Source organism: Crinia signifera, chromosome 1 (assembly GCF_055691185.1).
Source record: "Crinia signifera chromosome 1, ASM5569118v1, whole genome shotgun sequence".
NCBI classification, from domain to species: domain Eukaryota; kingdom Metazoa; phylum Chordata; class Amphibia; order Anura; family Myobatrachidae; genus Crinia; species Crinia signifera.
The window spans coordinates 115,731,597-115,757,975 of NC_139217.1; the positions used below are offsets into that span (position 1 = coordinate 115,731,597).

The window sequence follows — 26,379 nt, forward strand, 5'->3', positions numbered from 1 at the left end:
AAGTCACCTCTCTTCGGTGTGCCAATATCAGAAGAAGACCTTTTCTTACATCTCCTTTTTGCCAGGCTAAACTTCTTTATGTTTGCAAAAATGAAGACTTTTTCAAAAAGGAAGATCATCAGTCCCACCAGTAGGGATTTCATGATGCTCACCTTGAGCACTGCAAGGCAAGATTTAGCTGCTGGGGTTTGCCTCATGCTAATCTGTGTTTTTTGTTAGACACATGGGGAGAATCTTATGACATCACTGAGTAAAGTCTTTGCAGATTGGTTACAACTAATGTGGGAGTCCCTCTCCACTGCATTGTAGTACAACTTCCGAATACAAGAAATAAATCTAAATTTAATTAAATAAATCTGTAAAACAATAAGAATTCTGTTTTCGTTTTCACTGATGTTTTTGAAAGATAAAACTATACACTTCAGGTCCTGAATATGTTCATTGGTGATTGATTGATAAATAAATAAATGCTGTAATACAACAGAATACAATGTAATTTACTTGCCTATTTATAATATACACCTACATTGCAATGCAGTGGATTTATAAGTTTTCTCGGTACTTGTGTAGTTTCACGGCGCCAGCATGGCGCCGTGCTACTTCCGGGTTCTACGCTCGCCACAAACTATGTTAAAAAAAGTAACTTAACTCCATGCCAACATGGATAGTTCATACCCCCACTATCCATGTTGGCATGGAGTTGATTTTAAATAGCGTGGCAAGCGTAGCGAGCCACCGAGCCCGCAGCGTGGGCGAGCGAAGCGAGCCCCGCAAGGGGACTCATACTGGCGCTGTGAAACTACACAAGTACCATTTTCTCCCAACTTCTTTCCATTTTAATAAATGAATATGTTATAAAAAGATATATTAATCATGTGCATAGTTGCAATCATACGTTATTTTAACTTTAAAATGAGACCAATGACCAATATTACATTCGACAACTACAGTACTGTTTATAATTACAGTATCGTGCACAAGTCTATTGTGCATGCACAAATCGACAAATTTAATTAAACTAAGCAATTGTGTTTAATTGTGTGCCATGACAAAATACACAACTTTGCAACCATTAGCTATAACAGTTTAAAATAATGGACTGTATAACTCTTTCAGGCTGAGAACTTAAGGCAGATGTCCAAAATTGTACATTTTGTAATTATCTTATTTACTGTATATGGCACAATAAGTATTTCTACAGCCATTTACATAGCATAAAACATAATGTCACATTACAAAATACAGGGGACCTAAACCAGGACTCGTTGTAGACAAGTTCAACACTGTACATAACTACATATTTACTAACTGTAATTACAGAGATTACAAAAGGAGATATGGTCCTGATTACAATAACTTACATTCTATAGTGCATGTGTGTGGACTTAGAGATGGAGAGCAGAAATTGATAATAATGTAACTTTTTTTGGGCCACATTGATAAACAGCCAGCCAATTAGCTCCTGTCTGACATTTTTTAAACACAGTCTGTGACATGGCAGGTAGGAGCTGATTGGCTGGCTGTTTATCACTCTCCATTTTATCACTTTTGAAGCGTAGAGAATATGTCTGCAAACTCTACCACATGTACATACATATACTAGGGTTAATTTTTGTTGTTAGTTAACCTACCAGTACATTATTGGATCGTGCGAGGAATCCGAAATACCCAGAGGGAACCCACACAAGCATAGGGAGAACATACAAACGCTACACAGTTGGGGTCATGGTGAGACTCCAACCCATGACCTCAGTGCTGCGAGGCAGTAATGCTAACCATTACACTATCGATGTTGCCCATTTATCTTGTATTCCATCACATTGGAACACATAAAAAATATTTAGACAAATCAGTTTATGTGCATTTTTCAATCTTGTACTCTCTACTGCATGTTTAAAAAAATATCTTACCCAGAGGTGCTTCAAAAGTGGAGGAGGGGCACGTGCTGGCTTCGATTGGGCCCCCTCCTCTCTGGGGGTGCAGAAGACTCTGGCATTGTGCCAGAGTTTACTGCGCATGAGCAGGTCTCCATGGTGCCCACGCCGCATTTCTGAGGTCACCTGTATTGTGCAGACGCGAATCACCAGCAAATGGCCGCAGCAGCCATTTTCAAAGTGATTTTTTGCCGCTGTGCTGATGGCACTGGAAGGAGAGGGGAGTATAATTAAATGAGTGCAGGGTGTGTGGTGTGTGGGCTGCTGCGTCCATTATAGATACAGCATGCCAGTGATTTTACCCTAAATCTAGAAGAAAAAGAATATTACACTTACTTATAGATCAGTTTTTAAAAGTTATGTAACAAACTGGTCCATAGACAAGATAAATGGATAACATTAGAGATTAGTGAGTTCAGATAGCCAATAAGATCTGGTATTTGTAATCCGAACATACCAGAGTAAATCCAAATAAATCCGAGTGCTCATCTCTAGTTACACTGGGCCATATGTATCAAGCTTCAAAAAGTGATAAAGTGGAGAGTGATAAACAACCAGCCAATCAGCTCCTGCCTATCATTTTTCAACCAGCCTGTAACGTGGCAGTTAGGAGCTGATTGGCTGGCTGTTTATCACTCTCCATTTTATCACTTTTTGAAGCTTGACACATCTGGCCCAATGTGTGCATATTATAGTTTTTACCAATGGACTGCTTATTAAATTGATATCACTATTTATTATTGTAATTAGATAGCTCATACAGTATTGGCAATGTGATGTAGCGCTGCGCACTGGTATGCTGATATTCATATAGTTACATGCAGTCATATTTCAAATGTTACAGAATGAATTTTGCCTCCCCTACTGAAGCAGACCTTGAAAGGGGTTCCTATACACGCCACTATCAAAGCTTGCTTTTTATTTTAAATTAAATGTTAATTTAATTTATAAAGTAAGTCATTTATAGTATATTTTTTGGAAATTGAATTATATTCATGTTTAAATAGATAAAAAAAAAGAAATAAGAAAAATGGAGCAATCCATTAAAGGGCACTTCGATACATGCTAATCCATTATGTAAATGAATAAACCCCAGGAACAAAGCTGACAAAAAGGCAGCTCTGTCTTGTCAACAAAGCTCCTTCTTCAGTAGCTAATAACATCAGCAGCCAAGCAAATGCACCACTAACCCACAGGGCTTCAACTTCCCAGAGAGCCTGCAAGTAATGATAGATGGGAAGACACATTCATCTTACCTGAAAAATGACTGAGCCATTGAGGCCTAGAGAAAGGAAGAACTTGATCCTTTATCCAGTTGTATACAGACAGCCTTTCCCTTAGAGCCTGCCAGCACACTGTCATCAGCCATTAGCCAAGCCTTTTTTGTGCTATCCTAACAAGTCTAACTGACTAACAAGTCAGCACAAAAGATTACCTTATAGCGCCTACTTGTTAAGCATTCATCCTTTCTCCCCATAAAAATAAAGCAGAAACAGCATACACCTTTTACACTATTCTGTGCCTTGTGAAGCTACATGTTTATGGCCCAATTTCCTGACTTTCCAGTTTATTCCTTGCTACAGTATATTACTGTGCTTGCTGTGCAAAGATAAAATCTTCCATTGTAGACTTCCTTTCAGACTGTCTTCTAAAGAGAGACAGTCAACAGCTTTAGCTTTAATCTGTGCTAAGAAAAAGCTAAAACATGATTTAACCACATAAGGTAAATAAACTAATCTTATCGCCATTAACTATAATACTAATTATCAGTTTTCCATCTGCAATAATCGGTAGCAAAATTGTTGTAGCTAATGGTCAATTTAGAGCAAACTATTGATCTAGTTGTTTATTTGTTTTTAGCAATCTTGTAAAGGATGTTCTTCAGAATCTTTAGATAAAGATAGAGACTGCAGCTCAGAAGTTATAGGTATAGGGGGTTATTTATCATAGCCTGGATTTTTAGTGCAGTGTGCTACCATCACCGGAACTGGAAAATAATCAGACACCGGAATACATCTAGAGGATCTCTGAAAGATGTTATACAGATACCCATAGGTTATTAGAAGCTAATGCCATCTTCAGTTGGCATTAGCGGCAGGGGCCAAACTAAGAAATGCAAAAGTAAATCTGAAAGCATAGCAGTCTTCACAAAAATGTATGGAAGTGGCTTTGCCATCAGAAATGGAGAGACACGGGCAGATATCGGAGTTACAGTATCTATCCCTGTAAAATCCTGGGGATCCTTTATATTTGCAGGTAACTACAAATACTGTTTAACCAAATTTCCCCGAAGTGTGATAAAACTGTTAGACACCTGGGGTGAAATGTTCAGAAAGTGAGAGATTTGGTAAGAAATCTCCAGGTGTTTTTTAAACCGGCAATCATCTGGCTGTGCAGAGTAAATGATTGCCGGTTTAAAAAAAAACTGGAGATTCCTTACCAAATCTCTCACTTTCTAAATCTCTCATCCTATTACATTTCACCCTTGGGTTCAGTGGCGGATCCACCACAGGGTGACTAGGGGCAGGTGGGTGGCGGGTGGCTGGCAGGCAGCGGGGTCCTGGCAGTGCATCCTGCTGTGGCTGGATAGTCAGTGGCGGGGTCCCTGCGGCGGATGGGAACTAGTTCTCATCCGCCGCAGGGACCCGGCCACTGACTGTCCACCGCAGCATGGGAAGCATTGCAGCAGTGCTGGGGGATAGATGCTGTGTTCTCCCACTCACCTGCCAGCCCTGCATCTCCCAGCCTGATCATCCCGTGTCCCAGGCACCATGAAGAGGCCATGCCTGTGCAGCAGCCCCGGCTCCAATTTGCAACGAGAATAACCACAGACCTTAATCCAGCCCTGCCTGGGTTTATAGTAGATTTGTCATCATTATCATACTTGAGAATTTTGTTTTAACAGATCTAATTGTGTAATGAGATAGAGAATGTTAATATGTTACTAGTCATTCTGCACATAGGTATGCTAATCAACATGGTAGAGACTGTGGAAGCAATGGCAAAATTGGGGGGTGTTCCAGAGGTGCCCAAAACAGTTTATTATTTTTATTACCATCCGGCAACAGCTCCCAGTCATTCTGAAATTGCAGACCGACCAGGAATCTGAATTAGCTTCCCCATGTGTCATGAGGCTACATGACAAAGCTAAAGGAGCGGCTACATGACAATAGGGGTGTGGCCATCTTATGACACACAATGTAATGCCCATTACACATGACGCCACACACCATACTCCCCATTACAAATGACGCCATACCTCAATGCCCATTACATAGAACCCCACACACTGTACTACCCATTTCACATGATATACCCCATATGTAAAATACATCACACCTCACATCTGTACACACACACACATATATATATACATATATATACACACACACACATCCCTTCCCACCACCCTTACATATATACACATCCCATCCCACCCCCCCATTACTTATATACAATACATATACCATCTCCATACATATATAGATCCTCCCATACATATATACATACAACATAGTCTACATAGGGCACCTTACCACTGGCGCTGCGAGTGACAGTCACTGCAGTGCTGCTACTGGGTCATGGAGCCTCTAGCCAGGCAGCAGCTGCTGTACCCCAACTCCCTGCTGTGTTTCTTAGGCACAGCTGCTGGCGGGGAGGGGGGGGGGGATTGACTGAAACGGCTGCAGAATCAGGGGACAGGAAATTGGGAACAGCCAGGGGGTGGGGGAGGTGGCTGCTGCTTGGGGGAGAGTCAGGCAACCCACTCTTCATGCTGTCGGCGCCGCTGATGCCTGTCAGTGGTAGCTGGCAACTGTACACAGTATGAAATCATAACGCTGGGTGGGAAGGCTGCTGCGGGGACTAGAAAATGGCTGCATTATAATTAGACTTGACAGTGGGTTTTGGGGGCAAGTGGTAAGGCGTACCTGCAACATATTTCTTACAGGTACACCATACCACGCTTTACCCACTTACTTGCAGCATTGCTAATACACCACAAGGCAGCCTTAGGACACTATACACTATATTTAGCCACACTACATTATGCAGTATATAGCAATCCCATGCCATCATGTATACCTCATGGCTTGGCAAACTAATCAGCTCTTTCAGATTTCAGTATCACTTGTATGCGGACGATACTCAAAACTATCAGTGTTGTCACTAGTGGTTTTGGCACGAGTATCTGAATGTCTCTCTGCCATCTCATCTTGGATGTCTTCTCGCCACCTCAAACTCAACATTTCCAAAACTGAATTTTTCTTTAATTATATTCCGACCAGCCAAGAGCAGTTACCATCCTGAAATCTCCATAACTGTTAGCAACTCGACAATCTTCCCTACCCCACAAGCTCGTTGCATATTGGTCATCCTCGACACTGAACTGTCCTTTGCTCCCCACATTCAATCTGTCTCCAAATCATGTAACAAGCATCTAAAAAACATAACCAAAATACGACCCTCTCTCACACAAGACACTATTAAATCTCTTATCCATGCACTCATTATATCCCGCATTGATTACAGCAATAGTCTCCTAACTGGTCTTCCCAAGAACAGACTCTCGCAACTGCAATCCATTTTAAATGCTGCTGCTAGGCTGATCTTCCTAGCAAGACGCTCATCGTCTGCTGAACCACTCTGCCAGTCCCTCCATTGGTTGCCTGTATCTTACCATATTCAATATAAAATACGGTACTTGTTTCCTACCACAGCGCCTCCGATTTTAATTGTATCCATCGGGTCGAAAAAATCGCGTCGATCGCATCGCATGCCAACCAAATCGCATGCGATGCGATCAACGAGATTTACCCGATTTTTACATTGCAATCAATGTAAAATGGTCCCGATTTTACATTGATTTTAATGTAAAAAGCCCCAAAACCCCCCATTTTAATAGAACCCCCCCCTCATGTTTTAAATGTCCCCCAATTTTAACACCACCCCACTATTGACGCCAACCCGAAGCGTGGCGAGCACAGCGAGCCCGCGAGGGGCGGTGGTATGCGTCTTCCGACCTTTTCATACCCCCACTATCCATGTCGGCGTGGAGTTGATTTTATAAAGTGTGGCAAGCGCAGCGAGCCACCGATGCCCAAAGCGTGGTGAGCTGGTGATTGACAGTGGCGCTGGGCTGTTTCCGGGCTATTGCTGGGCTTCTAATACGCGTTTCTCCGCCTAATAGTATGTCAGCGGCTTCATCAGCTGGGTCAGCTGATGAAGCCGCTGACACACTATTAGGCGGAGAAACACGTATTGGGAGCCCCGCGATAGCCCGGAAACAGCCCAGCTCCGCTGCTGCATTGGCACACAGCCCTTATTACACCAGGCAGCAGATCTGACTGACTGGACGGACACCACCTGGAGCCGGTCCCTTTGCAAAGAGGTAGACCATCCAAAAGGATTACAAAATTCAACTTGGCTCAGAAAAAGGGAGGAAGTCCTGTTTTGATCTTACAGCTAACTCAGCAAAGATCAATTCTAATATATATACGGCCCTGTGGACTTGTAACTATATATACAAAAGCCTCTATAATACAAAAAGCCTCTGGGCGGTATTCAATGAGGCTGATTCGCCAGGTTTTTATGGCGATTTGTGCTGTAAGGCGAATTTTTGACAAAAACGGTGAATCACCCTATTCAATGACCAGATGGCGAATACATTTCAAGGTTTTTTTCGCCATGATTCACTGAGTAGCAATCGCTATCTTTTTATGTTGAAGTGGAAGGTGAACTTTTAAAATAAAGTGTTTTGTTTTTTACATTTGGTGTCAAAAAATCAGGAATTTTATTCTGAGGAGGGGCATGCTATTTTTATTCATGTGTTGTAAGCACATGAATATATATTTAATTTAAAAAAATATATATATATATTTTTTTTTACACTGACCAGCCAGCAGGGGGTGCCGGAGCCAAGCCGCTCATTAGATATTCATATATTCACTGCACCCGATCGTTACATATGCATGATCGGGTGTATTGAATATACCCGGTCCCCTGCTGGCACCCCCAGTGGGCAGCCTGTGCTGCCTGGCACCCGGGGAGCCCACCTCCCCCCCACATACGCTCTGGGGCAGGCAGGGAGACTTCCATCTCCCTGCCTGCCACCGTCCTCAGGCTCCCTGCGGTGTTCGCCGCAGGAGCTCATATTCGCCGGTCAGGGGCAGCGAGCCCCTGACTCGTTGAATACCGGAGCCGGCGAGGCTCCGGAACGCGGCGACCAGTGGCGAATGTGCAGCGAATCCTAAACAGGATTCGCTGCCCATCGCCGGTATTCACATTGAATACCGCCCTCTGTGTTATAATGAACATTTATTTCACAACAAAAGCCTCAGTCTATATAGACTTTTAAAGCCGCACCTAGCTTTGCCTATGATATTATGTGTTGTATGTTATGTTTGTCTAGGAATACCTTTATTTTATTGATGAAATATGTTTTTTAATAAATTTGTGTTATTTAATTCAGACATCTGACTGGTTAAATTGATTTTTGGCTAAGCAGCGCCACCTAGGTGTACCAGCTTCCAGCTAGATACAAAAAACCTATATTTCTTGATTTATAAGAGGCACACAATTCCTCTGAATAGGAGGCTGCAGCTTGGCTAAAAAAAGCCATCACCCTCGTTATAACTCTGTGGAAAACCAGCGCTCTTGGGTGACCCTAGTGGTCACAAAAGTGTTTCTATCACTGTCTACTATTGTAAAGCGCAACGGAATCTGCTGCGCTATATAAAAAACTGTAATAAATAAATGTATACATAGTACATTGTACAGTATGTATCATACCTGCCCATGCCACCTGTGCTCCATGACCAGATATGGAGTTCAACTCCTCCAGTTGTATACTCCCATCAGCCCCACACTAATGTCTCACCAAAAGATGCAATTTGATTGCTCCCTCAGTTCGTCCTGAAAATGCTCTCACATACAACTCACGTTTTATTTCACAGTATCTCCAATGACATACAGCCAAACACTTCTGGTTAGAGCACTTCAGCCATTTGTGGATTCCCATGAAAGCGAAGTACTTATGCACAGAGAATGATGCCCCACACTTCTGTAATGCTTACTGTATATGTTCCTAATACTTGTTAAGCTACATGACCACATTCTGCAAAGTTTCCGCTTATGGGTGGATAACATGATGCTTTCCTGTAGCAGAACTGGTATAACCTAGAATTCAATGTTCACACACTTTTTCCATAGTCTTGGATTATCCAGATGATTAATATAACAATATAAGGATGATAAAATACAAAGGCTACAAAGGAAAAAGAAACTGGGATTTTCAATTGGGCGGATGGATTGAATCAGCAGATGGATTGGACCTGTCATTTGCAGGAACAATGATGTTCATTTATTATTTGATATTCATGTGTCAAAGTAAAGATTAAAGCTCAGGTGTGTCTACACCTTATAAAGACAATTATTTTTATATTTCAATACTTAGTTATTATGCAACTGGTTTAATTAGAACATTAGCTGTCACAAAGACACCGCATGTACGTGGACAGTTTTGTAAACACCAATGTAAATGAAATATTCTCATGTGATTTAGGAGGTTATTCTGATCGGTGCGGCCAAACGTGCGTACGTTCCATATTAGTGCTTAGTACTCCCAAGTAACTAAATGGTTGTACTCTAACACGTACTGTATTAGCTAAATGTTTGATTATTGACATTTTCCTCAGGACCTGACAGATTTACAACAACAACAAAAAAAACAACTAAGTAACATATTTAATAATGGGGGAAATTCCTGTTATCACTCATTATTATTCATTACTATTAATTGATGAGGTGTTTGTGAGTGTGTAAGTATGATTGAGTGTGTTTGTATGGAAGCGGTACATCTGTCAGAATGAACTTAGGTCTACAGTCATTAGGTCGACCCCACTAGGTTGACTGGCAGGAAGGTCGACCTGACTTAAGGTCGACATGGGCCAAGGTCGACATGACTTAAGGTCGAATTTGCATAAAGGTCGACATGAGGAAGGTCGACTGGTCATAAGGTCGACATGGGTTTTTCACTGTTTTTTTATCCGAATGTCGACACAGTCGACATGGACACAGTTGGCAATGAGAATCGGACCCTCGCATCGCTCGCTTCGCTTGCAATGCTTCGGGCACGGTGCCTCGCTGCGCTCGGCACACTATTTTAGTCTCCCACCACGCCCTAGTGGATGGTAGGGCATGAAATACCGCCTGTCGGCACATGTCGGCTCAAAAAACAGTGAAAAACCCATGTCGACCTTATGACCAGTCGACCTTCCTCATGTCGACCTTTATGCAAATTCGACCTTAAGTCATGTCGACCTTGGCCCATGTCGACCTTAAGTCAGGTCGACCTTCCTGCCAGTCGACCTAGTGGGGTCGACCTAATGACTGTAGACCTAAGTTCATTCTAATAGATGACCGCTTCCCGTTTGTATGAGTGTGTCACCCCTCACACCCTGTGCATTATCTTTCTCTCCCCAGAGACAGATTACTGTACATCACCCATAAACCCCTGAGACTCCCAGCAGCTCCCTCCCCAGTGGGGAGATGGAGGGTAGACCACCGGGAGCCGAAGAGCTCCTCAAAGAGGTTTATATTTTCTTTTTAAAGTGTCTTGGGGTTTTCAGAGCTTAAAACCCCCCAATGATTTTTATTAAATTGCATACTGCAGGTATCAGGAACATGCATACCCATGGTAATCCAAAACTGGGCATGAGGTATGCAAAGATATTTACCTGGCTAAATCTCTTGCCAAAATGAATTCATCCCAAGGCTGTTCCAACCAGAATTGAGGGACAGAGCCCTCACATCAGGAGTGTCTAAGTCTCATCAAAATCAGGAAAGTACAATACGAGGAGTTACATTTCAAAGTTTCATATACTTTTTTCAACAAATACAATTAATATTTGATTAATGTATTCAATAAAACTAAGCTAAAAACTTGTTATATAATGATTTTTTATTATTTTACAGTTTATTTTGAAAAACAAATAAGTTGACAAGCTCATACCACATATGCAATAGATGGAATTCAGAGTAGACATATTATAAAAATAGTACAAAACAGAAGCTTGATTTAGCTCTCACTTCCTTCGCCGTGTCTAAGGCTACTGGGGTGGTTGATGTCCCTGTGGAAGTACAGTATATAAGAAATATAGGGATGTGTTCGTTTCTTGCCTCCTTGAAATACTGAAACACTAATACAGGTCGAGTATCCCGTATCCGAATATCCGTTATCCGAATTATTCCGAAATACGGACATTCCAGAAAGTGAAAAAATTTTTTTTTTTTGCTAAAAACTCACTGGGGACATATGTAACAGCATCACTGGGGACATGATATGTAACTGGCACTATATATGTGCAAGACAATGATTGCTTGGCATTCAAATTCAGTGCTGAGATAGTACACACATTTTGTTTCACGTTTTGAAACCTTGTTTTTTGAACAATTAAAATATGTTTGTGTGTATTTTATGTGGTAATAAAATATATTTGTGTGTATATTATGTGTTTATACAGCATAAATGCAAGATACTTCAAAATACATCATTGAAATATTAAAATATTCCGAAATACGGAATAATCCGTTATCCAAAATTCTCCTGGTCCCGAGCATTTTGGATACGGGATACTCAACCTGTAATAATGTTCATTTATATAGCACATTTCTCCAAAAGGACTTATGGGGGCAATGCAATTATCCATTGTAATGTACAGTGGATAATAAAATGACTGGGGTCCATCGAATTAGCCCCTCCTGATACCTGCACTTAACAGAAATGATGCTTCACCAGCATACAAAGTTTAATTCATGATAACAGGTCTTTTTTTTAGAGATGTGCAGGTTCGGATTTACCCGGCTCTCAAAATGAGATCTTATTGGCTATCGGCTGTCACATGTTTTGGATAGCCAATAAGATCCCCCTTTGAGATCCGTGTAAATCCGAACCTGCACATCTCTTTTTTTCCATATTATTAACACATTGATCCAGTGATGGTCACACAGCCACTTTGTCATACTGTAGAAGCCACATTGGAGCCATCGGATTGATCGAGGCTTAAGCTGATGCCACAGATCCCCCTTGATAATGCTTGGGAACACATTTTTTTAGACTCTTCCAGAAAATGGCTGGGTGACACCCAAAAATGTCTGCTTCCTCTCAATCAACTCGTGAATGGATAAAGATCAGGACAGAAGCTGGATTTTGTCACTGCTTGGGATCACGCATGCGCCCCACAATATGTACGCTTGCGCAGTCATTCTATAATCGCTATCTTGAAAATTCGCACAGCACCGATCAGGTCTGAATCGAGACCATAATCAATACATCCATCAAGAAACTCATTCCAGTATGTACACACAATCTGAGCTCAAGGACATTTGTTCCAATGTTGGAACAAATGCTTGCTGCTCCATTGTGTACTCAGCTTAAACCTTATTGAGTGATACAGGGGAGAAAGATAAAGTACCAGCAAAACACTTCCTGTCATGTTACTGGCTGTGTTTGAAAAATGACATATAAGAACTGAAACACAGCTACCAAAGTTTGTTGTCGCCATGGGTGCCAATAACACAATGAGGGTAATTCAAATCTGACTGCATGGCTGGAATTGCACGGCAGCCAATTATCAATTGACTGGACATGCATATGGTCCACAATGCGCGATGCCCGGCAGCGATGAACTCCTGGTCTGCATTGCCCCTAATGTTTTGGTCTTCAACACCATACTGGAAAAAAATAACTGCTATAATATACAGCTCTGTGCTGTAAATTAAAACTCTGCTGCAGTTTTCGTAACAGTATCTATCTATATAATAAGTTGAAGAGTGTGTGTGCGTGTATGTGTGCGTGTCCGTCGCATTGCGGACACACCGTGGCACTCAGAGCCCCCAAATTTGGCAACAAGGTACCGCTATACCCGGTGGTGTGCACCTCGAAGCCGTTTTGGGGAAATTTCACTTAGAAATTTAAAAACCACCAAGTTTTAATTTGCCTTCATTGATGATCTGGGGAAAAAGATTGACGATCTGGGAAACCATTGTCGAAGGAACAACTCCACACCTGATTTCATTGCTGTCATTGAGAATATATGACACATTCTAACATTATGGTGAAGGCTTTAAACAATTAGGAATAATTGAGGATATATATAGACCACACATCATTGTACACGCACACACACACACACACACACACACACACACACACACACACACACACACACACACACACACTACACCACATATGCACACATAGCACACAAGACACACATATATACGTAGTGCACCTCACACACTTACACATTGGACAGATACACACAACAAAACACGCACATAACACACCACATGCAGTACAACACAAACCCATATACACACACTACAACACCACCCAAAAACAGTACAACAAACACACACACTTAAACATTGCCAGGATACGCACAGCACACTACACACACATATATACAGTATGTAGCGCACCTCACATTCGGCAGATACTGTACACATAACCCAACACACACACATAACACACCACTCACAGTACAACACACACCCACATTCACTACAACATGCACCCAAAAACAGTACAATACACAGAACACACAAACAAACATTGAACAGATACACACAGCACACTACACACATACACACACACACACACATTTATACGTAGCACACCTTACACACTTACACATTGGGCAGATCACACAATACACACACACACATTACATACCTGTAACAGCACAACACACACCCACATTCACCACACACACACAAAAAACAGTACAACACACAAAACACACACATAAGCTGTGTACACACGGGGGCGATAGGGGCTGAAATCGCTGGAAATATGGTCGCTGGTGACCATATTGCCAGTGATGGGAGTGTGCCCCGGCGATAAATGCGATCTCCCGTTTTCAGCCCCATTCTAATCGCTGGTCGCAGGAGCTTGCTCCTGCGACCAGCTGATTACCTCTGCGACTCCCCCGGCAGAGGTTCCTTTTCATCAGCGACCATCTCTGGTCACTGATGAAAAGGAGAAACTGAGCAATATATTGCTCAGCAATATATTGCTGAGCAATATATCTCCCCGTGTGTACGGGGCTTTAAACATTGCACAGATACACAAAGGCACAACACACACATACTGTATATACATAGCACACCTCACACACTTACGCATTGGACAGATACATACAACACAACACACACAACCACATACACTACAACACACACACAAAAACAGTACAACACACACAAACACATTAAAAAAAAGAATTTGCAGTTTATTTAACAGTCTGTACCGGCACATAAAAACTGTACCTAATGTAACGTTTTTTCTTTTCCCATATCCGTCTCTGCGCTCCCTGGCCAGTTGCACTGAGAAATCTTTGTCCTGGCCAATGCACCCATTGATCAATACAAAGTGGGTACACTGCACTCACCCTGTTAGTCAGTTGGATGATAGGCACTTGTCTGTCTTAAGGGTTTCCCAGACTCATTTGGTTCACAGATAATGTTTGGTCGATGGGCATGAGCACTGCATATATTTATTTGAATGTTATGAGTGTAAGAAGTTGAAGAATAAGACGAAGATGAAGATTTGTCACGTTATAGTGTACAATTTACTCATCAAATCGTACACTATACCGTGATTAAAAAATAAAATCTGATTCAAACTGGTAATTGTTTGGATGGGGGTGGGTTGCGAAATAAATCTATAGGTGGAGGGGGGTAAGGAAATTGTGGGCTTAATTGGTGTTTGGTACACCTACAGGGGGTCCCCAGTTGATGAGAAATTTTCACTACAGTGTCACCATAGGGGGATTTCCAATTGGGGTTTAGATGGTCTTTTAGGGACCCCTTTACAATCCCATTTTCTCTTCTCCTGGAGCCTACGGTCTCCCTCAGTGATTGACTATCATTAAGGGAGACCGTAGGCTCAAGGAGAAGAGACCTACGGGATTGTAAAGGGTCCCTAAAAGACCACCTGGATCCCAATTGGGATCCCACTATGGTGACACTGTGACCATGACACTGTAGTGAAAATCCCATCAATTGAGGACCCCCTGTATGTGTACCAAACACCAATTATGCCCACAATATCCATACCCCCCCCACCTATAGATTTGTTTCGCAACCCACCCCCATCCAAACAATTATCAGTTTGAATCAGAACTTATTTTGTAATCCTACTTTCATTTCTTGATTATACTGTACTTCTATGTACACTTATATTTTTTTTTCACGATTTATTGCGTAAATTGTACACTTTAACATGGCAAATCTTTACCTCAGTCTTATTCTTCAACTACTTACACTCCAAACCTTATCAATGCACCCATTTATGATTGCGATGGCTGGATTGGTGGATTGGCCCGGCAGGTGTAGGGAAGAATTTGGCCCTTTGCACCCGTTCCCAGTGGTGCATTGCAGTAGTGTGGGTAGCGTGATGTCATGTGGCTAGGCCCGCGGACCTGCTCCCACACTCAGGGGCTTCCCCACTGTTTGGTAGAGACGCCCGGTGCATGTGCTTTACAGATCTCCAGACCTCAGAGACTGCTGCAGGCAGGATCGGTGAGGGGAGCGGCAGTGGCAGGGAGCGGAGATTTTTTAATTAATTATGGTGTGGAAAGTAACATCCACCCTGGTCTCCACACACTCAGCGCCTGTACCCTAGAAACTGTACCATTGAGTATAGAAATGGAGATGTGGCCACATCCCTTTCTGATTTTGTACCGATTTCTGACCCTCAGATGTTGGAGGGTATGTCATAGGTTCTAAATATCAGGAGTGGATGTGGAATTCATCAACACATACAAGTTTTCAACTCAGGAGCGTTGTTTTTCAAACAACAACACTGCACCTGATTTCATTGCCATCATTGAGTATCAATGCAAACACATTCTAACGTTATGGTGGAATCTTAACAAATTACAATCTTAGGTCTTTGGCACAGCATACTGTAAGATCACATTTTTCAGCAATTTTGTAAATAAAAAAACCCCAAGGTTTTCCGGGCAACGCCGGGCGGGTCAGCTAGTAACTAATATTGTGTTTTACTTGTGGAACTACAGTTTTCCCACATGCTGGTAGAGGATATTACTCCATTCTATTATCTACTTAATTGTAATTACTTCTTGAAAACTTTAATTAAATTTTATTTAAAAAAAATGATATCTGCCAGTGCAGAAAAAAAGGGTCTCTCATCTGAGCAAGTCAGTTAGGAAGCTCAGTGAAGAAGCAGAAGAAAGGGCTGTGGGGGTGTTTATGCTCTGGATGTTCGTAAGGCTTTTTACTTACTATATAACATATCATGTGACTGTGGTTGCCAAGGTAATCACAGGACAAAATATTGTAAATTTCTAATAGCAGCTTGAATCAAAAAGTGGAAAAACATAAACAAGCAACCTGTACATCTTTCTCAAAACATATCATATTCATGTGTCCATGATCAGTTCAGAAAAGTATCTACTCCAAAACCTGTTTCTGAATGACCAGCAGTGTATTGGGGCATTCCCCTGATATCCTTGGAAGATCGGGGATATTAAACATGTATAAAAATCCCAATTCTCTGGTTGTGGCGGAGATGGGGAAACAGACTTTTTTTACATGCTTCGGTACTTGTTTCCTAGCACGGCCACAATCTTCTTGGTCGTGTGCCTTAACTTTAAGGCACACAATGCCCACGATGGACCCGATTTTCTTTAAAATCAGGTCCATTTTACCGTCAAATGGAAAATCGGGTCCATCGCGTCGGTCGTGTGCCTTTAATAAGGCACACGACGCGACCGACGCGATGGACCCGATTCTACATAGGCTTCAATGTTAAAAATATTTTAACATTGAAGCCTATGGAGAAATCGCGTCCATCGGGTCCATCGCGTCGGTCGCGTCGTGTGCCTTAACATGGCACACGACGCGACCGACGCGATGGACCCGATTTCTCCATAGGCTTCAATGTTAAAATATTTTTAACATTGAAATCGCGTCGGTCGTGTCGGTCTTGTGCCATTATAATGGCACAAGATAAGATGGACTTGATTAAGTCCATCTTAACATAGTAATCAATGGGAAATGGGCCAATATGGGCCATTTCTCATTGTATATGGCCCCGTCATGCCCCCCCATTGTAAACGCCACCCCACTATCGACGCCAACCCGAAGCGTGGCGAGCGCAGCGAGCCAGCGAGGGGCGGCGGTGCGCGTCCTCCGACCTTTTCATTCCCCTACTATCCACGTCGGTGTGGAGGTGAGAATAGAATAGTGTGGCGAGCGCAGCGAGCCACCGAGCCCGAAGCGTGGCGAGCGGACGCGTATAACTTCACAGGTATACGCGTCCCCTCGCGGGGCTCGCTGCACTCGCTACGCTTCGGGCTCGGTGGCTCGCTGCGCTCGCCACACTATTCTATTCTCAACTCCACGCCGACGTGGATAGTAGAGGAATGAAAAGGTCGGAGGACGCGCACCGCCGCCCCTCGCGGGCTCGCTGCGCTCGCCACGCTTCGGGTTGGCGTCTATCGTGGGGTGCGGTGTACGCCGTTAAATTTGGGGGGGTTGGGAATATTTTACATTGAATGCAATGTAAAATCGGGTCCCAGGGACCCGATTTACATAAAAAAAAAAATAAAAAAATCGGGTCCAAAATTGGTCGGTCGCGTCGATCGCATCGCATGCGACCAAATCGCATGCGATGCGATCGACCCGATTTTTCCGACACGACCACCCCGATGTAAATCGGTGTGGCCGTGCTAGGAAACAAGTACCCATGCTTCATATCATGAAATCCCCTGATGGATTGCAGATAACCGCTGGCCACTGACCGGTCCATCTGGTCACCAGAACATGGTGCCAGAAAGTCGGGTGATCAGGACATCATGACCACAGATTTATTTATTTATTTACAGTTTCTTATATAGCGCAGCAGATTCCATTGCGCATTACAATAGTAGACAGTGATAAAACAAACTGGGTAACGACAGACAGACTTGGAGGTAGGAGGGCCCTGCTGCAAGCTTACAATCTATAGGGACATAGGAGGGAAACACAAGGACACAGTATAGGCACCTTTAGTTACTGTATGTGGAAAAGGAAAATGGCATGTCCAAAATAAAGTACTCTGTAAGTAAACTGTGATCCGTATTATAGATCAACTATGTACAGGTCTGCAGTGAATTGGTTAACATCATATGGCCAACATGCACAAGGTGGACACAAACAAAATGTTGACACAAGCAAACGGTCAAAGTCAATTGTCAACACATGAAAACGTAATTTTTATTTTATTACCTTTTTCATAGTTTACCATCCACATGGTCTACGATTGGTAACGGTAAAGTGTGCCAAGTGCAGCAGTAGTGGAAAATAAATGTTACCAGAAACGATAGTCTTTTTTTAAGGATTGCTTGGATGCAGTGGCAGAATGTTATGATATGTATTAATGTGTACAGTGACAAGCTTTGGAGGGAATTTAAAGAATGGTTTCTTTCATCTAGTATTCTATTATGCAGTCATCATTAGGAACTTCTATCAATGAGCAAGTCTAGGTCTATACTGGAATGGTCGTAGGCATTTCTTTCCCATCACAAAAAGTGACACTGTGCGGTACCCTGTGGTGCACATTACAAATGCAAATGGTCAGCTTGCAAAGAAAAGTGCAGGTAAACATCAATCACTGTATGTACATACAAAACACTTGTCGTTTGACATAATTAAAGACAATGTCGTAGGGATTTTGGTTTAAACAATAAACAATAATATATGTGTAGGTTCTAATTTGTATGAAAACTCTGATAGATTATATTATTTATTTTTTACCAGTTATTTATATAGCACATACATATTCTGCAGCGCTTTACAGAGAATATTTGAACACTCACATCAGTCCCTGCCCCAATGGAGTTTCCAATCTATATTCTCTATCACATATATACGACCACATATATTTATTCTAGTGTTAATTTTGTTGGGAGCCAATTTACCTACCAGTTTATTACCCAAGTACACACTGCCATTATCAACATATCATTCCAATACTACTCATCAACATTTCTTTTTTCTTTTTCCTATGCTGTAACTGGTATTCTTCAGATAATGCTCAATCATCTGAACATGTTATAGTCATCTTCACTCAGCACAGAACATTTTAAAGTGTGAGTTGCCACATGTGAGTTCACTCCAACAATTGGACATCCTTAATTAGCTACGCAACCAATGTAAGAGTTACATTTATTTCTAGTGAAAAAGTTTTTGCTTTCATTTTACTATCTTAAATACACATACATAAACATACTGTATTTACAATGTAAATTATATACATATCTATATCAATCATTAACATGTATTTATACAGTGGCAGTATATTTTGTTGCTGGGGAATAAAAGACAGAAAAAAAGGTAAGAGGGCCCTGCCGGCAAGCCTAAAATCGATAGGAAAATAGGTATTTGATACATGAGAGTAAATGCAACATATTGTAAAAATAGTCCGTCCAGATTGCAAGGAAAGGTTCTTGGTGGGCTGCTATATGATCCTGCGATTAGAAGGAGTTGGGAACTTGATCCTGGTACTGAGGGGCAGATTTATTAGGCTTGGAGAAGAGATAAACTGAAGATAAAGCGGAGAAAAGGTAAAAGGAGATAAAGCACCAGCCAATCAGCTCCCAACTGTCTTTTTCAAACACAGCTGATTGGCTGGTGCTTTATCTCCTTTTACCTTTTCTCCGCTTTATCTCCAGTTTATCTCTTCTCCAAGCTTAATAAATCTGCCCCTGAGAGTGCCGGCAGGCTACCCACACATTGAGCGACAGGATGCCAACTACATCCCACGAGAGGGTTGTGTGAGTATAGAAAGTGGACATACAGTATGTATTATACAGTAAGCTGTGTGTGTAGATGGGAGGCAGGTAATGAGGTAGAATAACGTATGGGGTTACGTGCGTTGCTTATGAATTTGATAAACTTGCTCAAAGGAGTACATTTTGAAGGGATACTTAATATTCAAGTAAACTAGAAAGATAATGTTGTACACTAGGTGACATCATAGTTGGCTTTTTTAATTTGTGTTTATTGGAAGAGATAAATTGCAGGAGTATACATGGTATAGAACATAAATACAACATAATAATAAAACAGGTCGTGTCACTGCCATTATATCATAGTGATATACAAGGTTGCAAATGGTGATAAAAGATTAGTAACAAAAACATAAACAAGTGTTTAATAGAATATAGAACTATCACACCTATATATAGTCTCAATATGTTCTAAAACGGTGCAGAACCATTGGAAAGAGTTTTCATATTATACCACGTTGTTAGTCTTATCACTTTACGGACATATTCTTTAGTAGAGGGCGGTAGTGTTAATACATAAGGGAGCCATATAGAGAAAAACAGCTGAGCGAGACTCCACATCTAACGAACATTCTAGCTAGTCCATTTGTAGTAAAAAACAATAAACGGGGCAGCATTAGGGAGATGAGTATATTTTCTTTTTGTATGACATCATAGTATTTAATAAGTGAAACTCCTTCGGTGATGTAAGCAATAGGAAATAGGTTAGGTTATCTCAAACAACTTTGACAAATACAAAGAGACACCTGAAAAGACGGTTTCAGTACAGTGTTATAGTAAGAAAAATAAAATACTGTAAACAAGGACATCCACTATAATTGCTATAATGCACAAATTGATATGCAACTTTATTTTTGACTCTTAGGCTCATATAACACGATATATGGCATATTTCTGTACAAACATTTACTCTGGACGCTAAATGATTTACCTTGTCTGTCTGGAAACTGATAGGAGTACCATATCTGCAGTTGGTGACAAAGTGCTCACAGTTGTACCATAGCAGGCTGTAGGATGTAGTTCCAATAAGTTTCTCTGCTCTTTGAGCTACTTCCTCAGCAGAAAGCACTTTGTTTGGGACATATCGGTCCATGTGGTTGATTATTATGTCTCCTCCATAAGCAAAATCCTGTACATTGTCCACCCTCACACTAGCTATCTTAGCTAGCACCCCGGCTATGAGCCTTTTGTTCGTGACCATTTTCTGAATACAAGCTTTTTTACATGATAAAGCTGGAAGAATATCTGGTATCAAATGTGCAACCCGGTTGTCCCCAAGGTAGATACCAAAATGGACAAAGAGAGTCCTCGGAACTTCCAGGAGATCACCTCTTTTAAAGAGCGATATCTCATACATGTTGGCATTTTTGTCAGTTACTGGAGCAGAATTTGATTTCGGTTTGATTAAGATTAGTATTTTTTGCCATAAAAATGACAATACAACCAAGACTGGATTTTTCATTTTCAGTAGCTGTGCGCTGGTGAACTTGTGGCTTTAATGAACCTGCATTCTCAGCAAATCCTGCATTTTATCTAGGCATGTGGGTTGGGACCTGTGCTTTAAACTAAGTGGGCTTGGTTCAAAACGTAGGCAGCTCTAAGAACAAGTTTGACACTCATTAAGTACATTTAATAAGGAACAGACATGGAGACATTGTCATACCATTAACCCTTCACAACATGTAAAGAAAACAAGGATGGGATTAGTCATTTTCTGATCCATGTAGCTAAATCTCCAAACTCTATTAACAATCATAATCTTTCTCTCTAAAGCTTGGAAACTGTCAGAGACTGCACTGGAAAAAAATGTTCTTATTAAGTGAAAATCACGTGTGTACAAGTATATGTAAATAGTAAAAGTATTACTACATGTGTACAACAAAATCTACTTCAGCTTACATCAGCTAATTCTAACAGGTTAATACTTGTATTCACTTCTAGACAGTCTCTGGTGATGATTCACATTAAGACAATGACCAGGGGCAATAATAACATTAAATATCAAGAGGCTACTCAACCTAGAATAACAGTACAACTAGCAATATCAGCCCATGTTCTAATAATACATTCTAAAAATATATACACACAATACAAACAACTGCTAAACATAATATGAGATCGCAAATCCCCCAATAAATCAGCTCAAACTATCTCTATGGACATCTGCACATTTGCAATCAACGTGTACAACCAATAACTATTAAGTTATGGAATGAAGACATACCTGTATTACCACATGGATGGCTGTCCTTCTGCATGTTCCCCTCTTCTCTCACTGTTGGTGAATGTACTGTTTAGCGACTTAATAAGGACATGTTTTGCAGAGTAATGGTTGTACTTTGCTTGATGTAATAAAGGTTATCATATACCATCTTTTATATTAGTGTTGTTGATTCTGAGATAATATTATATCATTTGATTGCAAACCCACACTCTTTAACCCTGTATACATCAGAAATTACTGTCATTTGAAATTACTGTCATTTAAAAAAAAAACTGAAAGTGAGAAAGTTAATGTACAGTGATATCTGTTCCTTAAATGCATTCTTCAGTCAATAATGATGAGGATTCTGTCAGTTGTAATAAAACTAAATAATTAGGCAAAAACAGTAATATCAAATCTGATATTTGAAAATGATAGTGGTACCTTTAAGTCGGATTCGGTCTGAAATACCGACGGTCAAAATCCAGACGGTCAAAATCCCAACATGGTCAAAACACCAACATTTAAAATCCCGACAAGATCAAAGGTCAAGGTCAAAATACAGACATATAGAATATAGACAGGTGAAAAAGTCACCATGACTTTCGGTCAACAGGTCGCGAGGTCAACATGGGTTTTTTCACTGTTTTTTTTATCCGAATGTCGACACAGTCGACATGGACACAGTTGGAAGTCAACCGCAGCCCCCCGCTGCACTCGCTTCGCTCGTGATGCTTCGGGCACGGTGCCTCGCTGCGCTCTGCACACTGGCCCTCATTCAGGTTCATGCGCTCGCATGCACATTCGCAAGCACTCTTACGGAAAAAAACACACGCACGCATCGGGCGAAGGCACGCCTACAGTGCTTGCGAAATCATTCGCACGCAACCATCCAAAGAAGGGGGTGGTCTATCACTGTGCGTACGTGTAACTGGTCGCACGCACCCACACATTTGCGCACGCACACTCACCTCAAGCTGCTAACGAACATGCTCTACTCCCCAAATGTTAGCAAACATGTCGACTAATGTTGACAGGGGCAACATGCTAAATATAGCAGAGTAGAAATGACAATAGTGGTGGTATGTTACATAAGGCAAATTTATAAGGGTGGGATTTGTTTGGTTTTAGCGCATTGGTTTGGTCAAAATAACTTTAGCAACAGAAGAAGTTTGTATCTGCTAACACTTGATTGCTGGTGGTATGCAATCAGAAGTTGTGCTGAGGTAATTGTCTCATGAAATCTACGATGTATTGGTGTCAATAGTGTGCAGGTGCCATTGATTTACCCATTGATTTAGCCATTTCGTGCGTGTGTTTGCTCCGTACGAATGAGCACATTACAAGGAGCAAGGTGTGCGAAACGAAAAACCTGCTTTGAGCTGGCGAAAAGTTTTGCGTTGGAGGGGAACAATCCCTCTTGCACTCATGCGAAAGCACTCCCACCACTCATAGTGAACGCCCATGTGTACGCCCACTTTTGCTCATTATAATGGTCGCGCCCATGCTAACGCCCACTGCACGCCTACTACCGATGCACTCGTTCGCATGGAGAAATCTCCACGAAAGTTTGCTTGCGAGTATGTTTTAATGACATTGCACATGCGCAGTGCGCTTGCTGCACATGCGCAATGGGGGTTGCAGGGTGAAACGTGCGAATTCGCATGCGTACGCGCCAATGTGAATAAGGGCCACTATTTTATTCTCCCACTAGGGCATGAAATACCACCTGTCGGCACATGTCGGGTCAAAAAACAGTGAAAAACCCATGTCGACCTCGCGACCTGTCGACTGAAAGTCATGTAGACTTTTTCACCTGTCTACATTCTATATGTCGGTGTTTTGACCTTGTTGGGATTTTGACCTTGTCGGTATTTTGACCTTGTCAGGATTGTGACCGTCGGTCAATGGTTGTCGGTATTTTGACTGTCGAGATTTTGACCGTCGGGATTTTGACTGCATCCCTTTAAGTTGCATTCACATTAATATCTACAAAAAAATATGGGTACTTATTTCCTAGCACGGCGCCCGTCGTACTCGATCGCATACCTTAAGTTAAGGTAACTTAAGGTATGCGATGGATGCGATTTTCTGTTAATTACCGGGCTTTATTGCCGGCAATAAGAAAATCGCGTTGATCGCGTCCATCGCACGCCATTATAATGGCATGCGATGCGACCGACGCGATCAACACGATTTTACATAGGGCTCAATGTTAAATTAGCTTTTAATGTTAAAATCGCGTTGATCGCGTCCATTGCACGCCATTATAATGGCATGCGATGCGATCGACACGATCAACGCGATTTTACATAGGGAACAATGGGAAATGGGCCAATATGGCCCATTTCTCATTGTATATGCACCCTCATGGGTTTTAAGTATGTGAAATGTCCCCCCATTGTTAACGGCACCCCACTATTGACGCCAACCCGAAGCGTGGCGAGCGCAGCGAGCCAGCGAGGGGCGCGGTACGCATCCTACGACCTTTTCATACCCCCACTATCCACGTCGGCGTGGAGTTGATTTTATAAAGTGTGGTGAGCGCAGCGAGCCACCGAGCCTGAAGCATGGCGAGCGCAGCGAGCCCTGTGAGGGGACGCGTATACCTGTGAAGTTATGCGCGTCCCCTCGCGGGGCTTGCTGCGCTCGCCACGCTTCGGGCTCGGTGGCTCGCTGCGCTTGCCACACTTTATAGAATCAACTCCATGCCGACGTGGATAGTGGGGGTATGAAAAGGTCGGAGGACGCGTACCGCCGCCCCTCGTGGACTCGCTGCACTCGCCACGCTTCGGGTTGGCGTCAATAGTGGGGTGCCGTTAACAATTGGGGGACATTTCAGCCATGAGGGGGGGTATGCAATTAAATTTGGGGTTTGGGGGGCTTTTTACATTGGGCACAATGTAAAATTGGGTCTCAGGGACCATTTTACATTGATTCCAATGTAAAAATCGCATCAATCGCGATTTGGTTGCATGCGATGCGATCAACGCAATTTTTTCGGTCCCGATCCTTGTGATACAATTCGCAGGCGCCATGCTAGGAAATAAGTACCAAAATATGAAGTCAAATTTTACATCCATAGCCTCAAATGATCAATAAGAAATAAATCTTTGTAATCTCTTTTTTTTTTTTTCATTTAAAAAAAAAAAATAATTTCAAAGGATCAACTTTATAAATGCAATGCACTGCCTACCATCTCAGATATCCATTGTCACACTCTGAGAAGAGGTTACAGGTATGCAAAGTTAAGGTGCATACACATGGTGAAATTTTTACTATGCAATTGCCCAGAAACCACCGATATTGACTATACACACTGTGCGATTTTGGCTATGTAAGATTTTGGCTTTGTAAGATTTTGACTATACTAAAACACTAGATTGTACACAATAAAGTCAAAATTCACCTCCCTTCACAGTCTATTTTTTTGTGATGCCAATCCCTCCAATATGCAGATCGGCATCGCAAGCTGTATACAGACGGTGCAATTTATGCTTTGTTTTCTACCGATTTTGACTATATAGTCAAAATCTGTATTTCATATCACACAGAGTGTATGCACCCTTGGATACACTTTGCAAGACTATCTAAGAAATATAAGAGTTACCCAGGTGCTTGAAACTACAAGTCTGGTTTCTTAACCTAGGGAAATTAAATATCATAAACATATTTGTACCAAGTGTCGCATTGATCACTATATTTTAGTTGACTTTGCTTAGAAGTTACTTCTAAACAAAACAAGACATAATAATAGCACTACTCCATTTTAAATTAATGAGCTCTACAAAAAATGGATTTCACTCTATAGATGTCGTAGGTGTAACCAAAAGAATATACTGAAAAAAATAGATGTTGGCTCTATAATCTTTGTCCTTCAATGTACAAACAGAATTACTCCCTACAAAGCATTCTAAGAAAGTCTGAAAATCCAGGTCCTTACTGCACCTTCAGTATATTATTCAACTAGAAATTATTTCATGGCCCAACTGCCTACAATTCTGCTAAATCCCTACTTACAATTGTACTTGCAAACTTTATTTTTCTCATAACAATTTGTAGTTATAAACTAGAGGAAGGAAAATTAGTAATCCTCTTATTCAATCTTCTTTCATAACCCACCTGATTACAATAAATCCAGTAACACCATAAACTTCTTAAAAAGTTTCTGCAATCTTTTGTTGGCAAGCATTTCATAATGTACTAATGTAGCAAGCCGGTACTGTGTTTCTGAATTGCTGCTATTATTACTGGTTCCTGAGACAGTACATATTCATATTAAGCTGAGAGCCACCTTCAATAAAACTTTATTTAACGTAGTATCCCTTATGTAAACATATATCATCACCTTTTGTCAGGAGAAATGGAGATAAAATAAATTTTCAGG

General features: G+C 41.6%; 1 protein-coding gene across 2 annotated transcripts in view; it reads right to left on the bottom strand.

Moving 5' to 3' along the window:
• The window catches only part of LOC146059668 (lecithin retinol acyltransferase-like), a 26,803-nt gene extending 5,532 nt beyond the window's left edge, over positions 1–21,271 (bottom strand). The window contains exon 1 of one of the 2 annotated variants that reach the window (XM_083172107.1): positions 20,721–21,271. In XM_083172107.1, the coding sequence (XP_083028233.1) occupies positions 20,721–21,251 (531 nt within the window). In that variant the 5' untranslated portion in view covers positions 21,252–21,271. Of the gene's footprint in view, positions 233–20,720 lie in introns of those variants that run through there. The other variant, XM_083172098.1, reaches the window with a different exon arrangement.
• Between the last annotated feature and the right edge of the window lie 5,108 nt (positions 21,272–26,379).